At 41.6% G+C, this 27,219-nt stretch overlaps 2 protein-coding genes across 2 annotated transcripts in view; both read left to right on the top strand.

Moving 5' to 3' along the window:
• Positions 1 to 27,016, top strand: part of gpr83 (G protein-coupled receptor 83) — a 45,658-nt gene extending 18,642 nt beyond the window's left edge. Inside the window, exons 3-4 of the mRNA XM_085408588.1 lie at positions 23,603 to 23,736; positions 26,299 to 27,016. Coding sequence (XP_085264714.1) covers positions 23,603 to 23,736; positions 26,299 to 27,016 — 852 coding nt within the window. The remainder of the gene's footprint in view (positions 1 to 23,602; positions 23,737 to 26,298) is intronic.
• On the top strand, positions 7,096 to 9,489 carry LOC146668076 (zinc finger BED domain-containing protein 4-like). The gene is made up of 2 exons (XM_085408587.1): positions 7,096 to 8,410; positions 8,543 to 9,489. Exons 1-2 carry the CDS (start codon positions 7,818 to 7,820, stop codon positions 9,039 to 9,041), a joined length of 1,092 nt encoding a protein of 363 aa, XP_085264713.1. The 5' UTR covers positions 7,096 to 7,817; the 3' UTR covers positions 9,042 to 9,489.
• Positions 27,017 to 27,219: the final 203 nt, after the last annotated feature.

Genomic DNA, 27,219 nt, shown 5'->3' with positions numbered 1-27,219 from the left:
GAAGTTTTTCAACTTTCTATGGTCTGGGAAGGCTCGCAGCATTGTTACATGTTGTGTTGTCGGTGTGATCATGCAATTCAGAGTTGATTTGAATTACAGATATGCACATTATTTTCTTTGTTGTTCCAAGTCACAAGTTTTTGATTGGGTTGGTATTTGACCCAACACAAGATTTTATCCAAACTTTTAATATCCCAAATGCTACTATGCATTCCAAGGCATAAATAAAGTAAAACATCCACGGCAAAATGACATATACTCAGGCAGTGCAGCAGCATTAATGAGAATCTCAGCTCCTCAGCAACTGACTGTGGTAGAAAGGCAAGGGGGAGTGGAGTGGAGATGCCATGAGCAGAAAAATCAATATTTTATTTAGTTTGATGCAGGTTGTTAAATCTCTGATATTCAGAACATATTTAAAAGAATGTATTTCAGAAGTAAAATGAAAGAAAAGTGAGGTGTTGCTGTGGAAGAGCATACATTGTTGATAGCTGCATTGGTGTTAAGAGGGGGTTTGTTTTGTTTGAATTTCAATAAGGCAGCGAATTTAGTCAATTTATTTAAAGAAAGCAAAACATGCCTCTTGTTTTAGAGGAATGTCTCAATGAAGACAAAACATCTAAATTGCCTGGTCAATTTTGCTCAGGTGGCACCTATATACATCTGCCCCGCTTGTAGACTGTTGGATTAGTCATAAATAACACAGTAACGCAGTAGACATGCAGAGAGGAGCTTTTTGAAAATGTCAGGCTGCAGGGGAGTTCATATCTTTTCTTCTGAAGACTCACAATTTTCAATAATGCAGTTTCTCAAAGGTCCAGTTGCTTTGGCCACCTCTTGGTGCTTACCTGGGAAATCAGTCAAATAAATGACGTCATCTGACCTGCATTAGATAAACTGCTTTACATGGTGTGATTATTCAACAGTGACATGGACTGTTGAAAGTTAAAATTAAATGTGGCTTTCTCACCAGCAGCACGAGGACAGAAATACGTTTTTCTTAATGCAGGTTTTATTAGGATTAAAATTGACCAAAAACGATCTGCTGCAACATTCGGAGCCATCAGTGGGAGAAGAGGAGGAAAAGGGATGATGAGTGCGAAGTCTTTAAAATTAAACAAATATAGCATCGGGGTTGCTTATAAGCAATAAGAACTATCATACAGAAGACAGAACAAGCAAGGCCTTTTTTATAGTTCTTTTATCTGTAATTGTAGAAACTACCATTGTTCTTAGCCACCTACACATTACACCTACAGGAGCTGCTCAGTAGGTATCTGAATTTATAACAGACGCAAATAAAAACTGAAAAAAGTAAAGACGGGAAAGAAACACCTTTTAACCATCTCATGAGTGTTAAGGTTGCATAGTTTGTCCAGCAGAGAGCACTCTGCAACCTGTTGGCAACAGGTGTTTGGAACCAACAACCAGCTGATCCTAGAGGGCGGAGCGCGAATAAGCCATTCACAACTTGTTGTGGCATTACAACTAGATTATTTTTAAACTGCACCGTCATATCATTTTATTATGGATTCATAAATAACTGCACATGCCAAATATTAGAGAAAGCTGTTTATTATTTGTGTGTCCTAAAGAAAAAAAATCTACTGATATTCACACCTGATGTTCTGTGGTTCCTAAACGCTGATAACCGCACTTTTTGTTTGTGGAAACAAACATTGTTATTGTGGAATATCTAGGAGAGAAGAATATTCACAAAGTGACTAGTTGTTGTGGAGCGGTTAGCACAGCAAGAAGCTCCTTGGTTTAAATCCAGTCTGAAACCTTTCAGTGTGGAGTTTACACTGTGGGTTGGTACTTTAGCTTCCTGCCACAGTTCAGAGACACACATGGGTTTGGCTGACTATAGGTGTGAATGGCTGTCTGTCTTTCCTGCAAAAGATTGGTGACTCGTCCAGTATGTACATGTCTCTTGCCCAATGACTACTGGAATAGACTAAATATGGTCATATCACACTGATTTTGTGTATTATCAGCTCCACTGCTCTGTCAGTGCCTCAAAGTTAGTGCAATAACCATAATTTTACATATGTCAGGCTTGTGACAGCAGGAAACAACTGGGCTTAACTTTTCGAATTTTTCTGTCAGAAACGCAAACCCATGACACACAGCAAACACACAGTTCCTGCCATGTCCTCCTCTGTCGCATTTAGCTATCACTCCTATTGGCGGTGCAAATACAAACAGGAAAAAAAGAAGTATGTAGCACCCCAGGCAAAGCTTATTAAGTGAAAACTGCAGAAAAAAAAGACTAAATCCAAGTGCTTTGTGCCAGAGGAACCAAGAGTCCGTACAGGATACAATCGAATTTGGTTTGCTTATTATTACAGCTTTTCTCCCTCGTCTTTTCAAACCCATATCTGAACAGAGGACAGAACATCAACCTCATCCAACAAAATAGTCTGCAGTTCTCATGCCAGGATTTTAGCCTGAGGCTCACCAGAGATTTTACTGCCCAGTTATTTTTTGTGGTGCGGTTTCATTAGTAGCATACATTTGATTTAAAAATGTAATATTTTTTCATCTTACAAAATATGAAAATATTAATTATAACTTAGAAGCAAAGTAAAACTTAGAAAAACTCTGTGAGCATGCAGATATGAACAGAAAGTTGGTGTCTGCTGAGAGACTGAAGTAAAAAGGTTTTCTTAGCTTAATCACTTGCGATGTCCCTCCACTACTCCTTTCACTGTTATGAAATACTCAAAGAAACTATGAGCTTCTTGTGGAAAAAAAGGTCCTGGACAGACACCATACCCTGAACCCACTGCTCCACTCCTCCCCTGCAGCCGAGCCACCAACCACACCCCCACTTCCTGACTTAGGCTGCGGACCGATCCGGCCTAGCCTATTCTCCCCCTCCAGCGAGAGCGGAAATGACCACCTCTGCCCCTGGCCTATGGACCACTTTGAACTTAAAAGGCTGGTGAGCCAGATGCCACTGTGTGATCCAGGCATTAGCATCCTTTATGTAATGGAGCCATTGCAGTGGGGAGTGATCCAAACAGAGCTGGAAGGCCAGCACCGTAGAATAATGACGGACGCACCTGCTCGCTCCCCAAGTGGTACCCCAGATACTGTACCTCCCTCCGTCCCACTGCACACTTGTTTGGTTTGGCCGTGAGCCCCGCCTGCCTCAGGAACTCCAAGACGGCAGCCACCGCTTCATATGCTCCACCCAGGTGTCACTGTGGATGATAACGTCATCCAGGTAGGCAGCAGCATATGTAGCCTGTGGACACAGCACCCTGTCCATGAGGCGCTGGAAGGTGGCAGGACCTCTGAGCAAGGCAAACGGAAGTGTGTCGAACTGGTACAAACCATACAGAGTGGAGAAGGTCGTTTTTTCCTTGGACCGTTAGATAAGAGAATCTGCCTTGGTTAAATCCAGCGTTGTGAAAAAACGAGCAGTGCCTAACCGGTCCAGGAGCTCGTTGACCCGGGGCATGGGATAAGCATCAAACTGTGACACTTCGTTCACCTTGCAGTGTCAACACAGAACCATATAGGCCCATCTTTCTTCACCACAAGAACTATGGGGCTACACCAAACACTGTGTGTCTCTTCTATTACTCCTAGCTTTAGCATTTCAGCCAATTCCTTTTGCACAATTTGTCTTTTGTGCTCAGGTAACCTGTTGTGCCGTGAACGCACCGTCACACCAGGGTTTGCTTTTAAAAATGGTGCTCTATGTGATTTGTACAGAGAAGGCAAGGGGGAGAACACATTTGCAAACCGCTGTTGTAATGCAGAAACATCCACTCTCTGGGCCTGTACGAAATGATCATCACAATGGAGGGAGGCAGGAATGGTGGAATTTGGCACCTTCGGCCCCAAATCACACAGATATATCACCTCAACCTCCTTAAAACATAGAGAAAGCCTGAAACTGCTTCTCTAGAGAACCTGCTTAACCTGTTGGGCCGTGAGCATACCGTCCTTAACCAGGCTCACTGAAGAAGTAGTTTCAGGCTCACTACATACTTTAAGGAGGTTGAGGTGATATATATTTGTGTGACTCCTCCCTATCTCACCGTACGACTTCACAGTCAACGTCCCCCACTAGCTGTGTGACCACGAAGGGTCCTTGCCACTTGGCGAGCAACTTTGAGCTAGAAGGAGGGAGTAATACAAGCACTTTTTCTCCCGGTGAAATTTGTGAGTTTAGCCCCTCTATTGTACAGGTGCTGCTGACATTCCTGGGCCTGGAACAAATATTTTCTTGTGATAACCTTCCCAACGTGTGCAGCTTTGCTCTCAGGTCCAGGACTTATATTGAATCTCTTTCTTGAACTTACGAATCATGGATTTTAACGTCTTATTCAGCCGCTCCACCAGCCTGTCAGTCTCAGGGTAGTCCAAATAGATTTAATTCCCAGCAACTGTTTGTAACCCAGTGAGTTTACACGAGTCAGTAATGCACTACAACATGTTATTGTTAATTGGGATTTATCATTACTCTGTTAATCAGTGAGTTGAGCTAAAGTAAATCAATAGTAAAAGATAAATAATATAAATATAAGAATAAAACCCCAAAGAGTATATTTAACACCCCTACTGGTTAGGAAGGAACAAGCCCCGCCTTCCCCTGCTCTGTACCGTCACATGTGCTCAGACACAGAGAGAGACGGAGGTGCACGAGACCATCGCTGATTTTCAACGCCAAGCTTGTTGCTGGAAAATAACTATTAACTTGATAAATTGAGCAAATATCCATACCGGAGATCTGCATGGACCTTGAAGAAACGGACCTGATTTGTTGTGAACATTTTGGACTTTGAAACCATCGAGATCTGCACGGGAGCGGATGAAGTGGACAAGATCCTCTCTGAGAGTTGAACATTAGAAGTGTGCTGGCTAGGTCTTTTATGGGATCGTGAGACCTGGATTTCTTCCTGACGAGGAAGATGGCGAGCCTTTCCCTTTGAACCGAACCGCAGCCATTCCGAGTTGGCCCAGAAGGGCAGGTTGCTCTTCTCTCACAAACAATTGCAACAGTGCGGTAGGACGAAATTGCACCAATCACAGACTTTTGACCTATTGGATTTGACTTGACTGAACACTGACTATTAACTCCGGCAAGACTGACATATCTGAGCTCAGATAGGATTCTGATTGTTATTATTATTGCTGTCACTGTATTTTATTTTATGTTTTCATTCCTGTTTATGAAATGCTGTTAAATTGTTGCTAAATAGTTTAATACAATTCATAGCAACTTTACCTGTGGCTCCAGTCATTCTTCTCCACGCAACTCACTTTATCCGAATCTAGCTATTGGCCCATTCTCTCCATCTTACTTTAACTTCCCCTACCCTGTCCTGTACTTGGCTACATGTTGATTTCTTTTACTGTGTGAGACATGAACGGTGTGCCCTGGTAAGTCAGTATCTCTTTCGGGATGCCGACTCAGGAGATGGCCTGAAACAGTGTCTGCGCCACACTCTTTCCAGAACTGGTGTGCAGCGGCACCTCTTCAGGATATCATGTTGCATAATCCACCAGAAATAACACAAAGCAACCCTGCATGTCCCTGCCCACTGTAAACACACCCTGACACACTGTCCCATTAACCTACTGTACCTGGGCCATTCTGTTCCCAAAATTAAGAAGTGTATCAGGCGCAAACTAACCAGAGCCTTCACTCTATGCACCTAATTTCCAGTGGAACCAAGAGATATTTGTGGATGTCCCCATGCATGCATCAAACCTCTACCTACTCTGCCTACAGCAATGCCCCTGGATGAAGCAGGGTTTGGTGGACCAGGGTTTGCATACAGCTTGAATCCACCATAGCTTGACGTGCACCCCCTTGGCACCTTACCGGTATGCATAATGCGTGTCCTGGACTTTGCAAGGGTTTCGGAGGTCTAGTGACTTGGAACACCTTTCCCAGCTCCATTTACAGGCATTTTCAGCACAAGTGCTCTGGTCCTGGAACCAGGACTAATCGGTAGCCCGCTGGTGGCCACTCCACCAGGTGGTCATCTGCCAGTGTCAACACAACTTTGAGGCTTGCCAGCTTGTGACAACGGAACCATTCCACTGTCCTGACCGGGAGTCACTCAACAAACTGTTCAAGGACCACTGTGTTGAGCAGCCGAGTCTCCCCCAGCGTGGGGCCAGGCTGTAGTTACCTGGCTGTGGGGTCGTGCAGGTGGCTGTGAAGATCAGCCTCACCTGACACCACGCCCTGAACCTGCTACTCCACTCCTCCCATGCAGCCGGGCCACCAACCACACACTGCCACACACTTCTATGAAGAAGTTGATATATCCAACAACCTTGCAGCTTCTATACTGTAATCTTTACAGATGTGTCTGGAATTGCTTCAAACTTTCTTGACATTACCTTGCACGACTCAAAACAAGAAAAAGTACACACCTTGAACAGCTCCCAGAACAAAAAAACAAACAAACCAATCGTTATTTTACATATTGCAGCTTTAGTGTTGGATAATCATGATTTAGTACCTTGTACCTTAAGCTTACTGATGTACCATGGGAGGTTTTTTTTATTCTAGTAACACATGTTTTAAGTTTCAAAGGAAAATTCACGCTTGCCTCAAAATTAGAGGCTGTGAGCCTTGTGTTGTACTTAAATAACTTCTCATCCATGTTGGTTTAAATAATTAGTGACCTTTTTAGCTTCATTGTGGTAGATACTTGAGAGCTTCTTCTCACTGTGTCTGCTCCAGTGCTGACTCAGGAAAGCTAACTATGCGCAGGTAACAATTTGATCTGGCCCCGTTGATCTGGGCTCTCTGATTCATAACTGTGTTTTCTGCCTCCCTTCTCTATTTTGAGTATTTTCCAGCGTTGGAGGAATAGTTCTTAGATTTTTAAGTCTACCTCTTTGCTGTTTCATAAGAAAATGTATGATAGTTAGGGATGCAGCGATACCGATGCACATTATATGGTATCGGGCCGATACCATAAAATGTGCGTGTACTCATACTCGCAAAAGTTAACTGATACCATGAATCGATACCAACTTACTTCATGAATCAGAGGGTGGCCTGTACTTTCTGTGGTAATTTTTTAGATTGGCCGCTAGGGGGACATGTCGCCAGGGGGTTAGGCGAGTGAGACTGGCGGCTCTTGTAGCTACGCTAAACAAAATGTCAGCAGTGTGGACTTACTTCAAAATTTGTGAAGATGACAGAAGCAAGGCCGAGTGCAAACTGTGTACCAGTAAGATGTCCAGGGGAGGGAAGGAGAGTACATCGTTCAATAAAAGCAATTTAATAAAACACCTGAGGACACATCATGCTCTGGAGTACACCGAGTTTGCTAAGGCTAACGCAAGACCAGAACAGCCCACTTCAACTCGGGTTTTGGAAAAGCGATGAAAAATGTCAAGAGAAAATCCACGAGCAGTTAAAATAACAGAGGCTCGGACTCATTTTATCGCTCTGGATGACCAGCCACTGTCGGTCGCAGAAAACGTAGGATTTCGCCGTCTTCTCAGCATACTCGACGTAATACACGGACGTAATGCTGCCAAAACTTTTTGAAGAGGTAAAAAAACACGTGCATAACCTCTTGCAGGAGGTTTCAGCCTTAAGTTTCACTACCGACATTTGGACAAGCAGTGTGTCCCCGATGTCGCTCCTCAGTTTAACAGCGCAGTGGATTGATGAGAAGTTTGTTCGTCATCAAGTAACACTACATGCAAGGTCGTTCAGGGGCTCGCACACCAGCCAAAACATCGCAACTGCTTTCGATAGTATGCTTTAAACCTGGGACATACCAAAGACGTCCGTCCACATAGTGCTCCGGGACAACGCAAGAAATATGATAAAGGCCATGAGTTATGCTGAGCTGCCCAGCCTACCTTGTACTGCTCACACTCTCCAGCTGGTTGTTCATAAGGGCCTTCTGTCACAGAGTGTTGCTGATGCGGTGGCAGTTGGCCGCAAAATAGTTGGACATTTTAAACATTCTGCTCTGGCCAGCTCCCATCTGGAGGACATTCAATTACAGATCAACCAGCCCGCGAAGCGGCTCCAGCAAGACGTGCAGACCCGCTGGAACAGCACCTTTTATATGATACAGTCATTGATCGAGCAGAAACGGGCTCTGGGAATATTTGTGTCTGAATATGGACTCCCTGATATGCTCACGGCTCACCAGTGGACACTGCTGGAGAAGGTGATATCTGTTCTGGGTCCATTCGAGGAGTTAACTCGAAAAGTCAGCTCTGCAGATGCCATGGCTGCAGACGTCATTCCAGCCGTCACTGTGCTCCACAGATTTCTAACAAGGGAGACTGGCGAGGACCATGGGATCAAAGCAATGAAGGGAACCTTGGCTGCAGCTGTCAGGACACGGTTCACTGATGTGGAGGAAGACCCACTCTATAGCATCGCCGCGCTACTCGATCCCAGGTGAGTGTTGTGCCTGTGTGTGTGTGTAACTGTTTGACTGTATGTGAATATGACTGTGTATGTAACTGTTACTGCAAAAAAAAATGGTGAGCAAACCTATTGTCAGCTAACTTTTTTCTTTCTCTGTTTTAGATATAAAAATCGTTTTTTCTCCAGCACCACAACTGCTGCAAATGCCAAGGAGATGCTAAAACTTGAGCTGCTAAGGTTGCCTGGAGAGGAGGATCATGACCTGAATGAACCACCTTCAGGAAAAGCACGCAGTGACCAGCCCACAACTAGTCTGGACAGCATGTTTGATGAAATTGCAGATGAGCAGGCATTCGCATCGGTGGGCAGAGCTGCGGTAGGTTCTACTGTAGAGTTAGAGACATATCTTGGAGAGGCCGCAATTTTACGAGAAGACAAACCTCTACAATACTGGATGGTTAATAAAGTGCGGTTACCAAACCTGGCTAAAGTGGCGGGCAGATACCTTTCAGCACCATGCACAAGTGTAGATAGTGAAAGGCTGTTCAGCTCAGTGTCACACATTGTGAATGAAAGCAGAAACAGGCTCACAGCTGATCATGCAGAGATGATTATTTTCATCAAAAATAACCTGCCTCTCACTTTCCCAAAAACAGTTTAGTTCGGAGGTCACACCATTGCTTGCTGACTGAAGTTTTTTTTGTTTGATGAAAATGTGGACACTCTGCAATAGGTGGTTCATTAATGTTATGTGAATCTGAAAGCTGTAGACAGTGCCACATAGTTCACTGTTATTTTGTTTGGATATAATATGGGCATTGTGCAATAACTTAACAAAAGTGTTTATTTTATTCTGAAACCTAAGTTTTATTTGTTTTATTCTGAACATAAGTGTTTATTTTTCAATCTGAAAGAGGGAAAGAGACCCAAGGAGTTCAGTTATTTTATTTTTTTAAATTAAAATGTGGATACTCTGCAATAGGTTCATTAATGTTATGTCCCTCTGAAAAATGGAGGCTGCAAAACACTTTAGTTATTTTGTTTGTTTGTTTACAATGTGGACACTGCGATAATTTAAGAGAAGTGTTTATTTTTCGCTTGAAATGTAATTTCTGTGGTCATTTTTATTATTTTTTATTGACAGAGAATAAAATAAAATCTGTCTTCCAATTCATTGCATTTTTCTGTGTGTGTGTGGTAGACGTATCATTTTATGTACTCGGTATCGGCAAGTACTCACATCCAAGGATCGGTATCGTATCGGTTTGAAGAAATTGGTATCGTTGCATCCCTAATGATAGTGCTCAAGCATTTGACATTTGTAACTAAAAATGTTTACACAGTTGACTCAAAATAGCTGCAAAAGGTCGAAATGAACAAACTGAACTGTAATTTCTGGGAATTTTAAGCACAGAGCGTTGTTAGTTTCTATAGCGCAGACTGAACCTTGAAAATTCTCCAGCAAATGCTGGTATTTTAAACAACAACCAATTAGTCAATTAGTCAAACTTACCTACTACAATATTTACTCGCAGCTCAGTCAAATTTAAATCAATAAATTTGATTTAAACTGTGGCTCATGGGTCAAAGCTGGCCCATACAGGACACCGTATAGCAGACTATTAAGTCCTTAACTTGGATTCCAGTGTGTTGCAGGACTTAACATAACAGATCCTAATTCACCACCAACTCTGTTATTGTTTTATTTCAGAAAATGCCAATTAACAAAAACATGTAAGAAAATGATCATGAACAAATATGAAAGCAAAAAAAACAAAACAAGAAAAAGCATAACAAAAAACCCCTAGGGGTCTCCAAGGCAAAACCAACAACAAGAACAACAACAAATGTTTCTAGAAACAAAAGGAAAGCTGTCAAAAGTGAAATATCAGAGAGACCCTGTTGAAGACTTCATTCATACAAACACAGAAGAATAAGGACCCAGCATTCAAAGGCTTGTCACGAGTCACTTTCAGGAAATGCATTTCAAGCTATATTGGACAAACCCCAGCCTAAAAAGCCCAGTGGTCAAATGACAAGGAACTTATCACAGTTCTGGGTCATTTTGATCCAGCATTTTGAGTTCTCATGTTTTGGTTTGATTTTTGGTTATTTTCTTGATCTATCGTCAGGCAATGATGATGATGATGATGATATTTAGTATGTTCCAGCTTATTCGGGTTTAGGTTTAGCTCTGCCCGTGTAAAGTCCGTGTTTCTTAGTCGGCGTCTTTGTGAATTATTTCTTGTTTTATTTTCAAATCAAATCAAATCACTTTTATTGTCACATCACATGTGCAGGTACATTGGTACAGCACATGTGAGTGAAATTCTTGTGTGCGAGCTTCACAAGCAACAGAGTTGTGCAAAATACAATAATGTAAACAAGCAAAATACAAGAATGGCTACATCTGAAACTAATAAATATATGTACAATATATAATAGTATATGCATTTCTGGATGTGTATACTAAATATTTTTCTGTGTGTGTGTGTGTGTGTACACATATTTTACAAATTAAATAGAGTAAACAATGAATAGAATATATAAAATAAATAAAATAAAATATACAGAGTGAGACACGTGCAAAACAGTGGTGTTACTGTACAGTATGGAGTGCATAATGTTAAAGTTCCAGTAGTGAAGCTGAGGTGTCTATGAAGTGTTCAGCAGTCTGATGGCCTGATGGAAAAAGCTGTCTCTCAGTCTGCTGGTTCGGGACCGGATGCTGCAGAACCTCCTTCCTGATGGAAGCAGTCTGAACAGTTTATGGCTGGGGTGACTGGAGTCCTTGATGATCCTCCCCGCTTTCCTCAGGCACCGCTTCCTGTAGATGTCTTGGAGGGAGGGAAGCTCACCTCCAATTATCCGTTCAGAGCACCGCACTACTCGCTGGAGAGCTTTGCAGTTGTAGGCGGTGCTGTTGCCATACCAGGTGGTGATGCATCCAGTGAGGATGCTCTCAATGGCACAGTGATAGAAGGTCCTGAGGATGCGGGGGCTCATGCCGAATCTTTTCAGTCTCCTGAGAAAGAAGAGGCGCTGCTGCGCCTCTGTCAGTGTGCCCCAGGGCAGCTGTGGCTACAATGTAGCTTGCTATCGCCAGTGTGTGAATGTGTGTGTGAATGGGTGAATGACTGAATGTAGTGTAAAGCGCTTTGGGGTCCTATGGACTAGAAAAGCGCTATACAAATGCAGGCCATTTACCATTTCTTCACTGTTTTGTTTGTGTGTACTGACCACGTAAGATCCTCAGCCAGGTGTACGCCAAGGAACCGGAAGCTGCTCACTCTCTCCACAGCAGCGCGAGAGAGGGATTATGTCTTATGTCAGTGTGTCTAGGTTCGCTCAACCCTGTCTCATTAGCCCTAATCTCTCCCAGCTGTGTCTCCCTCCTGTTTTCCATTCCCTGATTACTCCCCTGTGTATATAAGCCCTGTGTTTGCCTTTGCTCTCTGTCGTGTCGTACCCTCAGATTGTGCCTGTGTGTTTCTGTTCGTCGGGTTCATTGTTTCAGTTCATGTTTTGTTTCTTCGCCAGCAATAAAGCTGAAGTTTTCAGTTACAATTCAGTCTCTGAGTCCTGCGTTTGGGTCCTCATCTACGCTGCCTGCACACAGAGCCCTGACAGAACTGCTGCAGGGGTTACATATTTGCTTTCTTTAAGAAGTACAGTGAAGTTCAGCCATGATGCTGACTAGACTAATAAGTAGCCATCTAATTAAATCTGAGGTCAGTAGTTCAAGATTCATGATTAGATGTTACCTATATTTTTATTAAATAGTAAATTAACAAAAGACACTGCTTTTTGTTGACTTGTTTGATTTAACTCCTTAACACTTAGTGTACCATATTTGATACATACAGTTTTTTTTCGTGAGTTTTTGAGACTTCATCATCAGTGTGATTTTTTTTTTTTCCCCCTCCTGAAAAACCCAAATAATTGCGTAATACATTTTTAAAGGATTTCATTTTTTTTTTTTTTTTTTTAAATCCAGATGTAGCAAATACAATACAAATGAAAAGTCATTCATGGAAATTTCTCAGATGATTCAAAATATTAAAATTTTCTGACAATTATGGGGACCGCTGCTTTAAAGGGTTAAGCAATAAAAACAACTTATTAGTTAAAAGATCATGGTTTGGATTAAAAAACAGTTGTTGCTTTTTTTAAAAATAAAAAGCTCTGCTGTCTTAGTTGGCATGGTGATGGCCCCTGCTTTTTCTGCTTCCTGTGGAAATGCATTACTTATAAACTTGTGCTCACTCTCACCAAAAAATGTGACAATTCGTTTCCATGAATGCGAAATGAATGCAAACAAAAACAATTTGCTGAGTGTGTGTCCTGAGGCACAACCAACAGGTTTCTTATTGTTTTGTTTTGTTTTTTTAAAAAGAAGAACGAAATAAAAATGTCTGCTTTCACTGTCAGATAGGATTTAAAATGTCACTCCCTGTAAAAATGGGCAATGGCTGCAATGTTTATTACTGGAGCTTTTCAAACATTAGACATCTAATTTCCTTTATTTAGTGCATTATGGGAGTCTAGTGTCCATCAAAGCCATCTCAAAAAGTTAAACTAAAAGAGTACTTAGCATGCACGCACAGTGATGCCCTAAGGACATTTTAAGTTTTTTATTTTTTTCATTTTCCAGGGTGAACACACCAAACATTCAAAACCTGATTAGAATGAATATTAAATATGGGGGTGGGACACAGCTACAGTGTGCGTCTCTCAGTGTGCTGTCAGTGCTGGTGAATTTTAGAACTCCAAGTAACATTGTGCGCTTTACTTATTTTTTATGCTTTAAATGTTTTTCATTTGTAATTTTGTTAAATAAGGGTCCTAACTCCTGGATTCAGTGATAGATCTGTTACGAAATCAGTTTCACCCCGGTTCTTTTTTTTATTCCTCGAGGCATCCAGAGACGGCACCGGACTCAGTAGTCATTTTCACAAAACCTTTATTCATCTTCAGTTAAGCATGCATCTTCTAGAAGGGGAGATGTGCAAGGCCGGTGTCCCTCTGCAAATCTTCCACTCCTTTGTTTGTTACAGTCAGCTTTATAGAAGCGACCCCATCATAAAACCCTCATGGTGTACTGCAAACTCTGTGTTTGTGTGTGTATGCACGAGCACATGAGTGCCTGTGTGTGTGCGTACCCGTGTGTGTGCATGTGGGTGTGTGAGTGTAACAGTCAAAGCACTCTGTGTTTGTGTGTGTGTCTCTGTGTACGTGACTTCATGATGGTCATAAAAGTAATCTCCTCACCCAAGCTACACCAAATTCCTTTTGACAACATACAAAACAGAGTTAACATTACAAACACTGAGACCTCCACTCTGCATCCACTGGGCCATTGGCCTCTTATTGTCTTACATTTACAGATAAGCATGTGGAGAGTCTCCTGCAAACCTGCTTCTACGTTATAATAATTATGAGTTTTTATTAAAGGTACAAGCATCAGCAATCCCCAACTGTAGCTTCCGGTCTCCTTTTATGACAGGCAGACCCCCAGTGTCCATAAATTCCTTTCCCTGTACACAATTACACACACACACTCTCAAGCCTACAGCTAAACCAGACTAAAACACACAAACAAATCCTTCCCTATTCCTCTGATCTATTGCTGGACCCTTTCATCTAAGCAAATTTAACACATTATATTCTAATAATTATTTTCTTGTACTCACAGATCCTTCATGGAGTGATATCCCAAGTTACACCACAAGGGGGCACCACCTCCTCCTGAGTACGACAGTTTAGTGTGGTACTAGCTTTTGTCTTCAGACTTTGGCAGAAGCCAAAAAAGGAAAGCACACTATATACCTTACTTGTTCTTTTCGGGGAAAAATGTAACTTGTTCGCAGACCTTACGTTAGGGGCCTGGTACAGATTCTTGGGGACTTGTCCAGTAGGGGTGCAACGATACACAAAATTCACGGTTCGGTTCGGTTCGATACTTTGGTGTCACGGTTCGAACAAAAAAAAATGTTCATGCCTTTTTAAATTTGTCATTTATTAAAATTATAAATATATATTTTAACTCAAAAGTACAGTTTTTAAATTTAACCCTAACCCTTGTGCGTGTTTTCTATTTTGACAGCGAATGCGCACATGCGGACCACTTATGTGCACCCCTGGTTATATAGCTCATCATATTGCAGCCACAGAAATTATTTTGTCCATAAAGCTGCACTTTCTTTTTGCCTTATAGTCTGATTTGTCATAACTTTTCCGTTTTGTGGTAAGCTTTTCTTTGGCTGTCACTTCTTCACCCTGACCTGTCTTATTTGGCTCAGCAGAACTAAAATATATATCCTCCTGCTTTTACACACGCACTCACATAAGCTCAGCGATTCTCTGCGCGATCAACCTCTTACATGTTTAAGCTTGCTGCGGAGATTTCACTTGTCATGTTTGCATAGTAAGCTAACGATTAATAAGACGATGTCAGAGGAATTGGTGCACAAATTATCATCACTCACAGATCAGTGCTGTCGCTCTCTATACACAGTTCACGCGATTGCAAAGTGAAAGCAAAAAACAAGCACAAATTCAAACGCGATTTCAATATGTCACATATTGACAGTGGCTCACCGATGCCAATGACATAATTACCCAGCTACATTTCCGAAAGAATGCAAAAGCATTGACATATATTTTTCCTTCCTACAATAGCCCGACGGGCAGGGAAGAGATAGATTTTGGTAGCCCGACTGGAAAAATCGCTAGCCCCGGGACGTCGGGCTAGCGATATTGCGAGCCCTGTATCTGATTGAGGAATCACTCATCTTTGGAAAAGAGTTTATTACAGAGAAATGGCTCTTTCCAAAATAAAAGCTATACTATACGCTTCTTCTGGGCTATATTCTCAGCAGCATATTAAACATATCAGGTCCCCATAAGGAGAATCATGTGCTAACGGCTGTCTAAATGACTCGGGTAAAGTTTGTAGCATGTGTGCTTGTTGTTTTTGTCTGCTTTCACTTGTCTTTGCACTAGGATGATGTCGGCATAAATGTGCAGTCATATTTGTTGTGTTCCCACTAGTGTTTTCAGGTTAATCTCGTTGAAATGACGTTAACGCCACAACACGGCAAATCTCCGTTAACTAGCTACCGCCGATCGCCCCGTGCATGGGGCTGGACGGCCAACACGTTAACGAGCTAACTGCGCTAACACACTAGCTCCCACCCATGTAACTGAGCATTGCGTGGCACATCCAACATACTGCTTTACTTTAGTCCATGACGCGCTTACCTTCAGGGTCATACGTCACATGAAAACCAAAATAGTTCCAAACGCCAGATCTGAATGAGGGTGGGGGAGGTTCAATTTGCCATGTTGCAAGGAGAGCTTAACTTCTGTCTCGCTAGCTTGCCCTGCGCTCTTCCTTCTGACAATGCTGTCTGTGTTGAGCGCTCAGTGGATCTGCGCTCAACAGTGCAGCCTAGGCGGAGTAGTCGAACGCAGATTCACTGAGCGCTCAACACAGACAGCATCGTCAGAAGGAAAGTTGATAAAATAAATTACAAATGTTGTATTGTTCGATACATATGCGTACCGAACCGAAAGCACTGTATCGAACGGTTCAATATCGATACGAGTATCGTTGCACCCCTATTGTCCAGGATCTGCTCTCCTTGTTGGTCATGAGCTAATCCACAGTCTACAAGACATGCGACTGATAGAATTGGTGGTGCAATGTAGCGTGAGAAGATGAGCTGTTTGTGGGAAGCAAGCTGGGACTAAACAAAGAAGACGAGATGTACTTGAAAGTAAACGGCTACAAAGGAGCGAGGAAGTTGTTGTCATGGCAGACTGCAAGAGGAAGAGTCCGCTTCCCCCGTCATCTAACAGGCTTTTCCAGATTCCTTCCAATATTGTGCCGGTTTCTGTCAGTAATACTGCACAGCTTATCGGTGGAGATGTTGAGGGGTGCTTTGATCATATCCACACTTTCATGTACAGCAAAAACTTGCTAGAGATATAAGATATTATCAATGAGGTTGTTCAGTCTCAAAATGGTGTGATCCTACTTACTGAGTCAAGTGTAAATGTAGAGTCACTTTTCACACCCGTCACTGCCACGTCAAGGAGAAGGCATCTGACCGTGTCACTCTTGGTATCCTGTTGGGGGTGTGGTTTTGTTGGCTTCATTAAGCAGCAAACTCCAGGTCACACTCGGGAGGTTTGCAAGCTGGAGGTGAATCAAATGGGATGAGAGTTAGCATCTCAAATTCTGAGGTCATGGTATCCCAGGTGGACCATTTGAGGTTTTGTTCACGAGTGAAGAGAGAGATGAGCACAAGATTGACAAACTGAAATGGCAAAATATAGGCCGAGGAGCTTGGCATTTGTGAATAAGTCAGAGTGGAGCCTCTATTCCTCCACATTGAAAGGAGTCAGTTAAGGTGGTTTGGGCATCTGACAAGGACGCCTCCAAGGTGCCTCCTATTTGAGTTGTTTTAATCATGTTATGCTGCAAGGAAGCCCTGGGGCACACCCAGGATATGCTGAAGAGCGTACATCTCTCGGCTGGCTTGGAAATGCCTTGGAGGTAGCCAGTGAGAGGGAAGTCTGAACCTGCTGAACCTGGATCTAGTTTTTGCCTTAGCATCTGCCAGACCCACTCTATGCTTGACTTGTCAATAGTAGTAGTGCTAGTAGGCAATAGCAGTTTTGTTTGTACAGCACCAATCCTGTACATATAAATAAGTTGACAAGTTCACAGACTATTTTGCAGGTGTCTCCAATAATTATTTAAAGTTAGTCACTGTAATCTTATTTCTGCTATCTCTGCCATATTTCTGCAGGGTTTCCCACTACACAAATGTGCTTTTATCAAAGTGCAAATCAGCATTACTGTAATCCTGTCAACATATGTGGAAAAAAATTAACAAATTAAATGCTGGTTGGTGTTTATATTATTTGAGTTTATATTCCACTTTATTCGGATTTTGGTAATGTGAAAGATTAACTCCAAGATGCACTTTCTGTACATTTGGAACACATGAATGTGAATAAAGAAAGACTTGGCAGAGGCGAGAGATGAAAACACACTATCCACTTTACCTGTTCTTTTCAGGGAAACATGTGATTTATTGGTAGGTATCATAATAGAAGCCTGTTAGAATTTGATGGCAGAGACATCAAGCATTCTGTGAAATCACAGAAGTGTGTGTACCTGTCAATTACAGCCAGTAGAAGTGTCATAGCCTTAAATGGTTAAAGCGTTTTTCCTTACGCTTTGGGCCAATTCTAAGACAACTAAAAAAAAAAACCTGCAAAGGACAAGGCTGTGACTGGAGTATGTCTAAGAGCAGTGTTAGCCTCTCTGTCTCCACTCTCTCTTATTTTTAGGCATGAAGAGACAGCAAGGTGTCACAGTCTGGCGGTGTCAGACTGTATTAATTGTGAAGAGTAGACCCAAAATGCAGACACGAAGGAACTTGGACCAAAGCTTGAGTATTAACAAAAAGCGAGCCGTTTAACAAGGCTGGTAAAAGGGTACAAAGAAAAGGCAAGGCAAACTGAAGTAAACTAACATCAACCTAAACTGGGAGAATTAAATAAATTAAATAAACAACAAGGAAAAACCTAGACATGAAACTTGGAAACATGACATGGCAACCTTGGAGTGAACAACAGACGACCTGACAAGGAATGAACAGAAACACAGACTATATACACACAAGGGTGATTGGGGGAAGTGGAAACACATGGGGAAAGAGCTGGCACTGGTCTGACATAACGAGACAAAGGAAGCAAAGCTGACTACACTGACATAGGACACAGACTTTCAAAATATAACAGGAAACATGTGACGCAGACAAGACAATATAAACTTGACAACATAAGACACGCAGCATGAAACACAAAGGGCAAAGGGAGAGGGAAACTTAAATACAGCGGTAGAAGACACAAAGGGAAACTAATAAACAACTTAGCTACCCTAAAGAACTCAAACATATCATCCAAATAAACTAAAACTCAAAACGCTGGGTCAACAGACCCAGGAAGGTGACAGCAAGGGCCACTTTTGGACTACTGTCTAAAAACAAAGCAGCAGATCAGACTGTGCTGCTGAACTGGCTCATGAGTTATTTAACATATTCAGCTTCTCGCTATCTCTGTGCTCTGCAGCTTACTGCCTCAAAGAATCCATTAACATACATGTGACCCTGCATTAATGACTTCAAACCAACAGTTCTAACATCTGTGGTCACTGAGTCATTCAAGGATCACACTTGCATACCTGAAAACCTGATCAGCTCCGCTAATGGACCCCTAAAAGTGTGTATACAGGGCCAACAGACCTGCTTATGATGCAGTGACTCATCACAGTGCTGAAACTTGGAGTTATCTGTTTATATACATTTCCTTTGTGGACTTTTACCACCTGAAATCCCGTTAAGCTTCCATAATAATCACTGGACATGTATATTGACCCTCTACATCATAGGTGTCAAACTCTGGCCCGCCATACCAAATTACTATCAGAGCTGGCCTACTGGTATTATACAGCTAATATATATATTGTCTAGTATTAGGCTTTGCTTGTTCCATATTCAGTTTTTAAGCAAAACGTGTTTGAGTCCATAAGAAAAGATTCATTCTTATATCTGGAGGAATAAATATATTTCAACAAATATTAACGTTAGCCCGCGACGTTGTTCCAGTTTTGAATTTTGGCCCACTGTGTATTTGAGTTTGACACCCCTGCTCTACATCATGAAAAGTATAAACAGCATCTTAGTAACTTTAGGGCACATTATTAAAAACAGCTCTGATAAAAAAAAAAGTGACATATGCTGCTGGTAAGTATATTTTTTCTCTGAATCGTGACTCTATATATCTCACTGATGAAGCTGAGGGAGTCTAAAAATTACCCTCTGTAATATTCTTAATTAACAAAGCCACAAGCTTCTTGTGGTTCTTGTTTTTGCTTTAAATGCATTTAAATAGTATTTCTACATCTCAACAGTGTTTTCTCATTCTAATTGCAATATTTCAACTTTGCTCCCAGCTGTGGAAAGATAGGAGCTGTGCAGTCATAAGTTTGGGTATGCCTGTTAGTTCAAGGGTTATTCAGACTTTTTAATTTAGTACCCACATGGTAGAGCAGCACTAAAGACTTGAAAGCTATGTGCCCTATACGCCTGCTGTTCAAATGCTGTTTCTATTTCTGATATTCGGATAATCAGGAGATTGCTGACTTAGATGGAGGGCAGCTGAATGAAGGCCCAGTATGACATAAAGATCATTTTGACCTGTGAATCATGCAGCGCTACTGCAGTACAGCGTGAGAATAAACATATGGAGTTCGATGTAACAGGTTCTCTTTAAACAACGCAGAATGTTTTTGGATTGCCTAAAATAGCCACCATGTGACAATGTCTCAACCAGTTTTATGAGACTGTGACTTGTATTTACTTTCAGTTAACAAGTGAGTTCAGTGGTACTGCTGGCATACAGTGGCATATAACCAGCAGTGAGACGTGGCAGGTGTGTGAAGTTCCGGTTTTTCAGTGGAGAGGGGGAAATGACTCACTTGGAAATAAGTGACATAATATTTTTATATTGTGAACTCTGGTAAATTAGTTTTCCACTGATTGACCTGTGCTGCTACTGGTTCTAAGGTTTACTGCATTTTGTGGGTTTAGTCAGTTGCATCACGTTGTATGTTACATAAACTGTCATGGAGGCTTCTTCAGTTTAAAGGAGAAAGAATACTCTTTCAAGGATGTCAGTGCTCAAATTTTGGACCAAGGTGGCAATCTATGACCACTGTGAATGATCATAGTTGAACAGAGTTGGTGACTTCTGACACCTACAGTGCAGTTTTGAGATCTGTTTCCAGGCATTTCAACCCTTACTCACATCTACCTCGGGTGACCTCGGTAGCGGAAATGATTGTCGAATGAGGCAAGTTTCCTAATGAGGCTGTACACTTTGGCCCTAGTGACAGTAAAACCTCGGCTCGTGTGATGGACCACCTCCAGAGAGTGTCCTTGTCTGGGAAGACTCGGGGTTTTTATGTTTGTCTTCCTTTTCCTCTCACTTGATTTTTTAGTTTTCTTTCTCCACACAGGCGAAGTGGTGGGAAAATGCTTCCATGGGTCATCAGGCGTGGCCCTCTCTCTGATTCCTTGTTCTGAGTCTCCTCATCATCCAGAGTATTTAATGGCTGGAAGTATGGCAGATCTTCGTCAGATCGTTACACCTCCCATGGTGGTAATTAGGCTATCCATGTTTGCTTTCCATCCGAGTTATTTACATTTATTAATTTCATTTCTCCCTCTGCCTTTTTGGAGTTAACTCCGTGAACCTGATTTCTTACTTACCTGCATCCCCTCCAAGTTTCACTCAAGACCCCAGCCACACTCATAGCCATGCTCCATGCTGCTCGCCTTGCCTCTCTGGGTGCCTGCTTGCTGTTCCATCAGACCATCCACAATTCACATCTCAAAAATCTGAAGTAAAACTTATTTATCTTACCTTCACTCTAAAGACAAAAGATTCTTAAGAGAATCAGAACAGCTTAGTGATTTGTCCAATAAACCTTTTAAAACTGTGAGTTAAGACTGTGTTTTGAGTCTGTCCCCTGCATTAATAAGATGGGGGGATAATCCTCACAACAGTTATCGCTCTGGCTCATGGATGAAAGGTGAAATGCCTTGGTGAACCTTAAGAAGTTGCCATCTTTTCAAGCACTAATAAAATTAGTGCAAAGGTAGAATTTGTCCTGGCACTCATTAGCCATGATGAAATAGGCACTTATTCAGGAAGCTATTTTGAGACATTATCTAAATTAACTTTAATTTCAGTGGTCAAAAGAAAATGGAAACACATGTACAGACTACCCAGTAAAACCTGATTTAAAAAAATATAATATTAAATGCAGACTTTGCCCAAAATATAGTTTTAAACTTTTTTTTTACCTCGTATGTCTCTACTGCTATTCATGACCTCATCTTTAAATAACCACAGTCTGTCTGTGTCATTGTTACCACAATGCTGCACAATAGCCAGTAAGACCTGTACTTACTGTCCCACGCACGTTTGAATTCGTTCCATAAGTCTTTACTCACACCCCTTCAGTGGTACTCGCTAAATGCTGAAGAATCAGAATCAGAATACTTTATTAATCCCGAAGGAAATTAGGGGAAGTACAAATACTGCAACTTTATTGACATCTGTATGCACGAGAGTGATGACAAGAAAATAAGGATGCTTGCAGAGTCTGCAAGTGGCACCATGGGATGACTTTACTTTCACTGATAAATCCTCCGGAAGGACTAGCAGGCAGCAGTAGATGAAAAGTGAACTGACTGATGGCATATTTTATTGTATTAAACTGCCTGTAAGATTTTATTAGTCAAAAACTGAAGGTGTTTGAACACTATTTCAGAAGGTCTCAGTCCACATTAATGATACTAAAATGGCTTATTTATCCAAAAATCTAGAAAGTTACTGTGGCAAAAAAACAATATTAATGCATCGCAGAGTAAAAAAAGCTAAGAAAGGTAAACAAATTACACTGAAGATGTAGTTTGGGAGTAAGAAGACCTTTTTGCCTCACAGCAAGGTCTTAGGTTCAAATCCAGTTTGCATGGTACTGTGCACTTGCTGCTTACACAGTTGGAGCTGGAGAAACTGGAGAGTGGGGTTTAGCTTAATTAGCAATTCTAAATTGGCCGTAGGCGTGAATGTGAGTGTGAATGGTTGCATGTCTCTGTGTTAGCCCTGGCAGATTGGTGTACCTCTCATCTCGCCCTATGACAGCGGGGAAAGGCTTCAACTGAATTGGATAAGGGGAAGGATGGTGTAATTGGGTAAAAGATCATTTTTTGAAAAAGCGATTAAACAAACCGAAATTTAAATATGACAAAATGAAGAGCTTGGGTCTAAAATGTATACAGGCATTATTGTGTGAGATGGTAAAGATTTTCTCTATGTATCCTAGTGGCAGTGGAGCTGAAGCCTATATTAGAGAAAGTGTTCAGTTGTATGTCCAGTAAGTGGTGCAGAGGATCCATTAGTTATGCCATAACTCCTGGGTATACAGCACATTTAAGCTCTGCTTAACCACAGTAGTTAAAAAGAGCCTTTAAAATATGCAAAGACAAAAGACAGTTGATTGGTATTTTAAGACGTAACAGTCAGCAAGTGTGGAAAAAGTCAGTTATGAAAGTTTCTTTGGGTGTGGTCCGGAAAAACATCAAATAGAAGGGAGTCATATTAGAGATACGAATACCAACAATTACCTCTGCTGCAGAGAATGACTTCATCAGAGCTACCAGGCTCAGAAATTGCCAATCACCACAGAGTAGAGCGCACATAAATACTTCCCAGAGTTTAATTAGCAGGCACATCCAAACGTATGGTGTTCAGAGGCGATTGTACAAATCAGGCCTTCATTGTTGAATTGCTGCACAGAAACCAGCACCGGGGGAGAACAGGACAATTATAACTGCTCGGTCCGAGAAACACGAACAACTTTAGTTTGATGAGCCAAAATTAGAGATTTGCTCCCAGCTGGCATGTCTTTATGAAACACATTGAATCTCCATAATATGGGTCCCAAGATAAAGCAAGAAGGATGAGATCCTTATTTTGAGTGGGATTGTATTTGTGTTTGCAGCAGCTTAATGAGCCAAACCATCTCTGTACACTTTGCAAGGACTTTTTGACCAAGAGGCAGCGTGACTGCCTAACTTGACCAAAATAAAACTTTAATTCAAGGAGGAAAAAAAAAGTGTATTTCAACAGTTATGTCATGCTTTTTGTTGTGGAGAAGGCACAGTATCTGGCCAGTATTTTTAATCTTATTGAACTGAAGTGAACAAAAAGCTTTTGTTTCCTTCCCTTTTCACTTGCTCTCCTGACTAATCTGTGTATCAGGGACATTTTGCCTCCTCACTCACACATCTGCTCATCGCTAAATACACACCGAGACCTTCCTCTTGTGACATTTTATTATCTTACGTTCCACACTGTAGTTGGCTTGTGGCACAAACAAAAACAGCCAGAGGCTGAGAAACAGCAGTTGGCTATACTGCAATACTACGCTGTTTTCGACTAGTTGGAGCCACGCTTGTAAAAAAAACATACTCTAATCTTTCTTTCTACTTCCCTGGGCACAGACTGGTGATTGATATTGATCTGAAGTGTATGCATTTGCACTGACTTTGATCTGTGTGTGGTGATTCTCAGGTGATTTTGCATCCTTTGAGGCCTCGCATGTCTCCTACACAAGGTGGTGTTTGGGTCGCCGTCATCTGGATAATGGCCAGCTGCTTCTCCCTCCCACATGCAATCTACCAAAAACTCCTGACCTTTACATACAGGTAAAATGATTCACAGTCATTATGTAGAGGCACAATTCAGTGAGGTTAGCTATGGAGATGGAGGTTCTCTACTTTATGTACTGATGGATGTGGAACAGGTTTGCTCTGTGTCAGATTTAAAGGGAAAAAAATCCGAAAAAGAAATATTGGCCTGATTTAAAAAGAACGAACTTAGTCACAAGAGTTACAGAAAGTAGGCGAAAACAGTGGCCAAAAGTCGACACAACAAAGTCAAAGAAGCAAAATGAAAACTGGAATGCTCAACTTGGTAGCACAAAAGCAGTCTGGCAAATTGGAAGAGCTACACAGGAGTTATATCTACAAAGGAGACTGATTAGCTAATTGAGAACAAGTCACACGTTCCCAGAGTTCAGAATTCAAATTTCTGTGCAAGCAGAAATTAATCGTATACAAAGAATTTCTTTTTTATCTCTTAGTATTTTACTCTGTGAAAATGTATTCATCTGTGCACTTTCCCTTTTCACCCAGTTTTAGGCTCTTATCAAATTTTTATATGCATTTTACACACAGTGTGGTTGCTTTTAACAAAAAGCATCAAATTCCACTGGGCTTTGAGTTACATACTAGTGAGAATCAGAGCAAACACAGATGAAGATTTGCCCTTAAATACACCAAAGACTTTGTGGTTGTGAGCCTTCTGTGGGGTGTGAAGCAAGATCACGGCTGAGTTCTTAATGAATTCATTAACTGGTGTGACCAGTTTTTCCTCCAAATTAATGTGGATAAAACCAAAGAAATGTTTGCAGATATTTGTCAGAGGTCCCTTCCCCATGCACTCATGTCTGATTAAAGGGGAGGAAGTGGCTTAAGTATTACTAATATATGCACTTGTATCCTATATTTCCTGCTCTGATAAATGTTTATCCATAATTTTAGTATAAAATTAAAAAGTCATACACAATATGATGAATAACTCTTTGGTTTAAAAAAACATCAGGTAACAATGAAAAGTGAAGAGCTAGAATAACTTTAAAATAACTATGAACTAATAAACTCAGTGGATCAGAGACAAATGTTGTTGTTTTTTAATTCATACTTCTCTATGAAATAACAATAGCCAATGATTATTAATATACAGTACTGGGTAAAGGCTCGAGCTGCACCACCAGTCAGACTTTCTTGTAAATTTAAAGTGGTTTAACTCTCCAGGCTTTCTGAAGGTCCGTCAGAGTTTTTATTTGGATATTGGCAAGGCAAGTTTATTTATATAGCACAATTCAACAGCAAGGTGATTCAAAGTGCTTTACAGAGACATTAAATAACAAAAACAAATAAAAAAAATATTATTATTATTATTATTTTTATTCAAATGCAACTGAGAACAGGTGAGTCTTCAACCTGGATTTAAATAAGCTGAGTGTTTCAGCTGATCTGAGGCTTTCTGGGAGTTTGTTCCAGATATATGGAGCATAAAAGCTGAATGCAGCTTCTCCGTGTCTGGTTCTGACTCCGGCTGATTTTTCACTCATTTTCAGTCCAGTCCTTGTACCTGACCATTTTCAGAGGAATGTTTGTACTTGTTACTTAACACGGTACTATGTATCATTCAAACATATAAAGGAACCTTACTCAACAGATGACCCAGAAGTGTATCTATACATGAGAGACATTAAGAACAAAGAACCAATTTTCAATTGTAATTTTAGGAACTTTATTTTATTTTAACCAGCACCCTGTCACAAAAGTGCATCATGTGTTTTATTTTCTTTAATTGAATTTGTTAAAAATGGCAAAAATAATAATATTTGATAGACATAAACTACTATTTTTGAACTAGTAATGTGATTCATGGTGTGTCCTTAAAAAGATGTGGAAACTGGATGAGAGTTTAAAAAAAAAGTGGCAGGCCTAAAAAAAAACCATCTACAGCAGATGAGTGTCAAGTCCTTAAAAATAGGAAAATCTCTAACAAAGACCTGCTGCTTTACTGTTCATGACCTGAGAGATGCATGTGTCCCTTTCAGTTTCACTGAAGTTCATTGAAACCTCATAAGAAAATGGAAGGGTGGCTGTCAAGAAGCCATTCTTGCTGAAAGGATAAGGGTGATTTGGCATGTCACATTACACCAGACCTGCACTGAAAATCAAGAAATCCAATCAGAAATTTTGGGTTCGAATTGATGACTTATAGAAAAACACTGTAAGTCATGGATTGGCCTCTCCAGAGCCCAGGCATCCACATTATTGAAGCAGGCTGGGATCATGGTGACAGAACAGCCAACATCCAAAGAGGTGTTTTGAATGTCCTTCAAGAAGCCCGGAGAACTATTCCTGAAGACTACTTATTTAAATGAGAAAAACCTTGCCCAGAGAGTTCAGGCTGGGTTAATGAAAGGTGGTCGTACAGTCAATCATTGACTTAGAAGCTGGTTAGAATATTACAGCTTCAAGGTTTTTGTTTTGCCATATATAATCTGTATTTCCATTTATGTTTGCACATGTTGATAAATCATTGTACTTATTTCCCATTTTTCCTGACAAAATATAAAGATTTCTGCACAGTACTGTAGTATTTTCTGTCTTCTGTCTTTCTCCTGACAGTAAGGAGAAAGAGCGAAGCCTGTGTGTCCCAGACTTCCCAGAGCCGTCAGATGTCTATTGGCAGTACATTGACCTGTTGACCTTCATATTGCTTTACTTGCTGCCCCTCCTCATCATCACTGCCTCCTACACCATAGTGGCCCGTAGACTGTGGCGCCACAATGCCATCGGTGACACCACAACAGCTCAGCATGCCACGCAGAGAAGGAAGCGCCGGAGAACACTGGCGATGCTGCTTCTGGTGGTCGGAGTGTTTGCCGTTTGCTGGTTTCCCCTCAACTGCTATGTGGTGCTGCTGTCCAGCCAGGCCATCCATTCTTCTAATGCCCTTTACTTCTGCTTTCACTGGCTAGCTATGAGCTCCACCTGCTACAACCCTTTCATCTACTGCTGTCTGAACCCCACTTTCCGTCAGGAGCTCCAGCTCCTCGTTGACAGGTGCAGGAAGAGACGACGGGCAGTGGTCGGCTTGGATCCGGAGCTTCGCCCTGCAGTACCTCACGCTCCATGTCACAGAACTGCCTGGCCCGACAACCAGGACTCCTCGAGGCCAAGGAACGTTTGGTCACACCCGGTCCAAGCTTCCTCACAGCAGAGTCACCCTTCTTCAAGTCAGTCCCACAACCTGAAAGATGCACATGTGCTTTTCACTGCCCGGCAGGCGCTCACAGGGAGGACCGACATCCTCTCAGTGGAGCCCATTGTGGCTGTGAGCTGACTGGAGACAATCCTGGACTGAACTGAGTTGTTTAACCTCTTAAGCCCCAAGCTTAACTGATGTCCTGCCTTTTGAGGTTAAATCTCTTCTAGGGCTTCATCAAATAGGGCAGAACATTTGGTAATCTCAGATCTGTAAGTCTGGGCCAGTAATTTCAAAAGCAGCAGGGTGTGGAGTGGCTTTTGTGGTGACTGTGAATTGCT

Source organism: Rhamphochromis longiceps, linkage group LG6, assembly GCF_057381845.1.
Source record: "Rhamphochromis longiceps isolate RC_006_pf linkage group LG6, R_longiceps_female_GT1.1, whole genome shotgun sequence".
Lineage (NCBI taxonomy): Eukaryota > Metazoa > Chordata > Actinopteri > Cichliformes > Cichlidae > Rhamphochromis > Rhamphochromis longiceps.
Note: the sequence above shows the minus strand (reverse complement) of the source record. Positions and strands in the feature narration are given on the sequence as shown.